We start from the raw sequence: 6247 nt of genomic DNA on the forward strand, positions 1-6247 counted from the left end.
GTTGATAGTTTCTGTAGATTCATAACATGTTAGCCCTTTTAATGTTATCAAAGACTGTGTAGAATGTTCATGTGCATAGATAAGAACAGTATTGGGGATTATTTATTTTTGAATGATGTTCTATTGCTTTCAAAAATGCAAAATGTAATGTTACAATGTACTTAAGGGAGTCTTAAGTTCTACCCAAACACAGAGGTTATGAAGTTATTAATATGATTAATATTGTAGCCTGGGGAGGGGTATCAGAAACTGTGTTATTTACTCTCTTTGATATCATGAGGCACCAGTTCCTTTCCTACTCTGTGAAAGCATTCAGCTTGGATTCAGCATGACAGAAACCACACTGAACATCCTATCCGCTCAAGTGCCACTTAGCTGCACCTGAACCACCGTCTTCCACCAGTCGTTTTAGAAATGTACCTGTTCCCATTGTCTGCAGCCTCAGCGTTCTCCGAGCGCTACCTCGGCATGCCGGTACGGGACGACAGCAGATATCAGGTGCGTTTGTTTACCTCCTCCCCACGCTTGTTTGCCGTCGATCTCGTTCAGCTCTTTGAAAGCGTATCTCTGTAACATCCCCGATACGCCAGCGGTTAAGCCCTCTGCAGTTATAGAATGTCACCGCCATCAAAGTCACCGGTTCAGACTCTTGTTTTCACCCCTTCCCGTTTAAAAATAAAAATGCTTTCCACTGCCGAGACTTTGACTCTCATCTCCGTGGTAACGATATAAGGTGATGTCTGCCATCCTCAGACTTTCCCCTCGCAGGAGATATGCGGCTATGTCAAGCTAGCGGCCCCGCCACAAGAAGCATCTCGAGAAAAACAGAACGATACTTTACAGTCAAACACCGAAAACATCCTGTGGACTAGACTAGTGCAACGTTTGCAGAGATACCACTTTAGTTCTGCGTGGATTGAATGTTCTGTGAAATGTACTGATGGCATGAGAGAAACATCGACTGAAACTAATCCAGTACTTGATCATGTGTACTTGATCATATCTGTGACTCTCTGTAACTCCAACCCCTGCCTGTGTTGTTCTCCAGTTCTCCAGTGTTCTGCAGAACGTGCAGTCTCTTAGAGAACAGACCCTAATGCTGGTCCACGGCACTGCAGATGGTAAGGAAAAGAGAACATAAAATCCTTCAGTTGATCGAAGGTAAACCAAGGTCTTGTGTCAGGTGTTGACCTTGTTTTCATGAGCGATAAATGAAGGGGGAGAGGAAAAGAGACACAATTCCAAAAAACGAAGATGCTGCCAAGTTTAAGTAGGCCAATTTGACTTTTTTTGACAATTGCAGAGGTTTTTACTGGAATGTTCCAAACAGGGCTCAAGTCAAAGCATTGTTGTCACCCCACCTGTCATGTTTCCTGTCATCCTACGATTCTGTTTCCTGTCATCCTACGATTCTGTTTCCTGTCATCCTACGATTCTGTTTCACAGTTCAAGCAGAAATCTGCTGACACATTTCATTTCCCTTTCAGCCAACGTTCACTTCCAGCATACTGCAGAGCTCATCAAGAACCTTGTGAAAGTTGGAGCAAACTACTCGATGCAGGTATGAAGAGACACCGTAGAGACAAGCCACAGTGATCTCTGCACTGAATCAGGCATACCCACACTATGAGGACTGTAAATGCACGTTGTGTTATGTTCTGTTGTTGACACATTGAATAATCTACATACAGGATGTTGTGTATGGTAATCACAGTATAACAGTAGGTACTGTTTATAACAGGTCAGGCACATGTACTAGGTTAGATACAGTATATACTATGTATTACTGGTTAAAAGTGTCATTTCTATCCTAAATTTTGAACAATTTTCACCGCTTTTGAATGAAGTATCTGCTTCAGTAAACAAATCGCACTTTGAATGCAAGTTGTTCCTTCCAAACCCGGTGTGATTCAAGCTGTGTTTGTGTTTCTGCTTCCCAGATGTACCCAGACGAGGGCCACTTCCTGTCCCAGAGGAGTCGACAGCACCTGTCCGCCACGCTCACCAGCTTCTACAGGGTCTGTCTCCAGGAGGAGTTCCTGCCCGAGGAGGAGGAGGAGGAAGAGGAAGAGGAGTAGCAGAGCAAGAGCAGGACTCTCCACACTGGAAACCCTGGGAGACCTCTAGGGTTTTGCCGCCTGGACCAAGTATTGATACAGAGACAGTGAGAACAGCTGATATTGATGCTTTGTGACGTGTGTGTGTGTGTGTGTGTGTGTGTGTGTGTGTGTGTGTGTGTGTGTGTGTGTGTGTGTGTGTGTGTGTGTGTGTGTGTGTGTGTGTGTGTGTGTGTGTGTGTGTGTGTGTGTGTGTGTGCGTGCGTGCGTGCGTGCGTGCGTGCGTGTGTGTGTGTGTGCGTGCGTGTGTGTGTGAAAGTTGGCGAAAGAGCGGTTTGTTTGAGTTTGAGACTTTGACGTTTGCCTGTGTCTGTGTGTTTGGGAGTACCTGCGTGTGTGTATGTGCATGTGTGCATGCATGTATGTGCGTGACTTCATTTGTATGTGTGTGTGTTTGTGTGTGTGGGTGTGCACTCACGTGTTGGACAGCTGACGTACACCTTGCCGGGACTGTGGTTGGAACTCTTGCATCTAAAAAATGCATCTTGAACTTTGAGGTGATCCCTCTCTCGGCGAAGCACACAGGCCTGCTGCTTCCACAGTGAGGTTGTTAGGCTTCCACCTCCACCTAGGACTGCATGGTCCGCCTCTCCCTCTCAGCTTCACGCCTGTTACCACGTTAGTCTCCTGTCGTGCCAGGCACCAGGAAGAGAGACACACACAGATGTACCCTAACTGACCTCACCCCTCTTTCTGTCCACCTCACCCCCTCTTGTCGTGGCACAAGGAAATTGCTCCTCTCTTCCTCTTCAGAACACGTAGGCCCCGCCATGACTGTGACATCCACGAAAAAGTGCAATTCCCGTCCAATCCTGTCTAATCATCGCTTTCAAGAAAAATATCCGTCCTCGATCATGTTTTATCGTACAGGGGTCTTACGTAGACATGTGCAATGCCTTATGAAGTTCCACAGAAGAGTACACCATCAGCAGCTATTAGCAGCATCACGCTAACCTGTGTCGACTCAGGTCTTTGAGGCACAAGACCTCGTAGTGTCTCTAAGACGGTTTAGGTCTGTTGTAATGTCAGGTCATACATAAGTTATAAGTCCTGTATGTAGGAAGTGGTCACAAAGACCAAAATATCTCTTAACGTAGGGCTTGAGTAAGGTGTTTTGCATGTCTACAGGGGAATCCTAAAGTGTTGACGCATTTTGTACATTACAATACAGCAGAGTGTGTACATACATATATTTTTGAGATATGTCAGATCTCATGGATAGTTTAGTCTAAGGGGAAGGATGGATTTGACCTGGATGTCTTGTAAGTCTCTCAGTTTCCCTTTTTTTTTGCGGTGGTTTTTCTTCTTAGGATGGATTTTGTAATGCTTGCTCCAGTTAATTTAGTTGTTTTTAAAGAGGCGGGGGAGGGGGTTGGGTTTGGGTTATTGTGATTGTCCTCTAGTGATGATTATGAATAAATAAAAAAAACATGGAGAAAATGTAATACATTATATTGATGTGTACAGGGGCATTGACGTTACACTCATCCACAAACTCTTGCTTGCGGTATCGACCGCTGCAGTCATTTGTCAAAAGAGGTTAATGGTTCAATCATCTTGGCAGAAATTCAATTATAGTTCATTGGTCCTTTCACCCTGGAACCTCATGACAAACGGGGGTTCGTTTTGCATGGCAATACTGTGATGAGAGAGAGAGAGAGAGAGAGAGAGAGAGAAGGGGTGAGAGAGAGAGGGGAGGGGGGGAATGTAAAGGGAGAGAAGAGAACATCTTGATATGTAGATCCATATTGGCAAAACAGATGTGGACACCTCATCAAAAGCCAGAATCTTTCAGATCTTGAGCAAGGACTGCTCATCCAGCTGGGTCTTTATATCGCAAATTAGCAAATATGACATATGGCACAAAAACTGTATTTTACTGTGAAGATTGGGAAAGAACACCGTAAACATCTGCTATTAATATCCAGATACTTTTATCTAGGAAGTTTTATCTATAAGACATGTTCAATCAAAGCTTCTGTAAGTTTCTCAGTTACAAAACAAAAAAGAGGCAAGAAGATGAGCTTGTAATAATGTTTAATATGCATGTACAAAGTATACAAATGTAGTTTACCATGGGCACCCAATATTGTACACTAATTTGTCTATATCTGTCTATAGCTCTAACACAAATAATGGTATGTAGCAAATTCATCTTATTTGAATGAGGATTTACTCAAACTATAGTTTTGGATATTCATATTCGGGATTCTCTTGTACTATCCTGTCAAAACAGATTTGAGAGGATTTCACATTATGCAAAACCAATTTATAGCCGCAAAACTTAAAGGTGACATGACATGAAAACTTCACTTTAGGAGGTTATTTAACATTAATATGAGTTCCCCTAGCCTGCCTTTGGTCCTCCAGTGGCTAGAATTTTCGATAAGTGTAAACCAAGCCCTGGGTGTTCTTCTCCACCTTTGAGAAAATGAAAGCTCAATTGCTCTGTTTGAAAATCTCCTCTTTGTGACGTCACAAGGAGGAAGGTTACCTCCCCTCTCTCTGCTTTGCCCGCCCAGAGAATCTGGCCCGCCCATAAGAAACTGAGCTACGACCGTGCAAGTGTTTTTTATCCTCGAGAGACATAATGGCTTGCAAACGAACGAAGCATTACATTTGCTCAGTTTGGATGTACAAAGGAAAACAAAAATCTTTTTACAGTTCCTTCATCAGAGCCTCTGAAGACCCAGTGTCTTAATTTTATTTTCTCTGGAAATGCACCTACACAACTTCTGTTGTAGGCATCAAGTATGTGTGTGAATACATGCTGTAACGTGAGTGTTGTACACTTCTTTGTTATTTGGATAACCGTTCTGCTGTTGGTGTTATGGCGCGCGCGATATCTGCCTTTCCCCTCATTGAAATGACTGAGTGTGAACCTCTCCAAACCAGGGTTATCAGATGAGAATGGGCAAATTCTAGGCATCTTACAGCAACAGGGCTACAGCCATTGCGACACATCCATTGTAAACATTAGCGCATGGTGCCGCCCCTCCGCTCCTCATTAGCATTTAAAGCTACAGACACCAAAACAGCGCGTTCTGAGGAAAGCTCCTTGTGGGACTGCTAGTAGTGGCTGTAATTCTGCACCAAGGCTGAATTTCGGGAAAGAGACTTCTGATACAGTATTAGGGGACCACTAAGGCCTATATAAAAACATCCAAAAACAGCATGTCATGTCACCTTTAACTATAAAATAAAAAAAGAAAGTGAAGTCTGGATTCAGTGTGAAAAAACCTCTCTCACTTTTTCAGCTTGTCCATATTGATTGTTACCGTGATCTGTACAGATTCAACCTGAGAATGCCAATATAGGTTTTTATCAAATCATGCACATCTTGTTGAACATAGTGTATCTGTTGTGCTCTTTGGATATGAAGTCGTAAATAACAATAAGAATAGTAAATATAATTCTGTTATCAACTAATTAAAATCTGAAAGAGTGTGGTGATGGAATTGTACGCCAATGAGGACCAAGAGAGTCCTGGTAGTAGATATGCCTTCAAAATCCTCACTCACTTATTGCTGAATGTTTCTTAAGGACTTTATTACTAAATGCATCTTGATTACTGAATGTTGAGGTGAAAACATTGACAGAAACATTTGAAATGAAGTAAAGGCACCTGTAGAGATTGAACATGAAAGGAAGGTGTACTGTAAGTGCAGTGGAACAGAGTAGATAGAAATCTTTAAATATTCACAGTAAATTACAGAAGGCCTAAAATGACTGTACTCTTTAAATGGAAAAATAAACACATTGTCTCTTTTGCCCCATGACCACACTGTCATGTAGACAGTTAGGTTTTAAACAATGATATCGAGTTCACTGGGTTCACAAGGAAATCATTCACCTCAACATGGCAACCATCAACCAATCCACCAACATCCATCCACACCACATTACTCTACTTTTCTGACACAAATTAATCTCCAACCACCAAATATTCTTAAATGCCAGGAACGCACCAAAACTAAAGATGAATACTCATAGAGAGAAAATAAAAAAAATAAAAACATCTTTAATTTCTATTGGCCCATTCCTGTGATTGGCAGTCAGTCACAGTGTGGTCTCGCGGTTCGGACCCTCTCACAGGCTAACCCCGCCCCCCTCCCAGACTAACCCCGCCC

At 42.8% G+C, this 6247-nt stretch overlaps 1 protein-coding gene across 3 annotated transcripts in view; it reads left to right on the top strand.

The window, feature by feature from the left end:
* LOC136958760 (inactive dipeptidyl peptidase 10-like) overlaps positions 1–2078 on the top strand; it is a 92984-nt gene extending 90906 nt beyond the window's left edge. For all 3 annotated transcript variants that reach the window (XM_067252865.1, XM_067252871.1, XM_067252878.1), the window contains 4 exons: positions 440–498; positions 1049–1121; positions 1488–1561; positions 1941–2078. In XM_067252865.1, coding sequence (XP_067108966.1) covers positions 440–498; positions 1049–1121; positions 1488–1561; positions 1941–2078 — 344 coding nt within the window. The remainder of the gene's footprint in view (positions 1–439; positions 499–1048; positions 1122–1487; positions 1562–1940) is intronic.
* Positions 2079–6247: the final 4169 nt, after the last annotated feature.

This window comes from Osmerus mordax, chromosome 2 (assembly GCF_038355195.1).
Source record: "Osmerus mordax isolate fOsmMor3 chromosome 2, fOsmMor3.pri, whole genome shotgun sequence".
NCBI lineage: Eukaryota > Metazoa > Chordata > Actinopteri > Osmeriformes > Osmeridae > Osmerus > Osmerus mordax.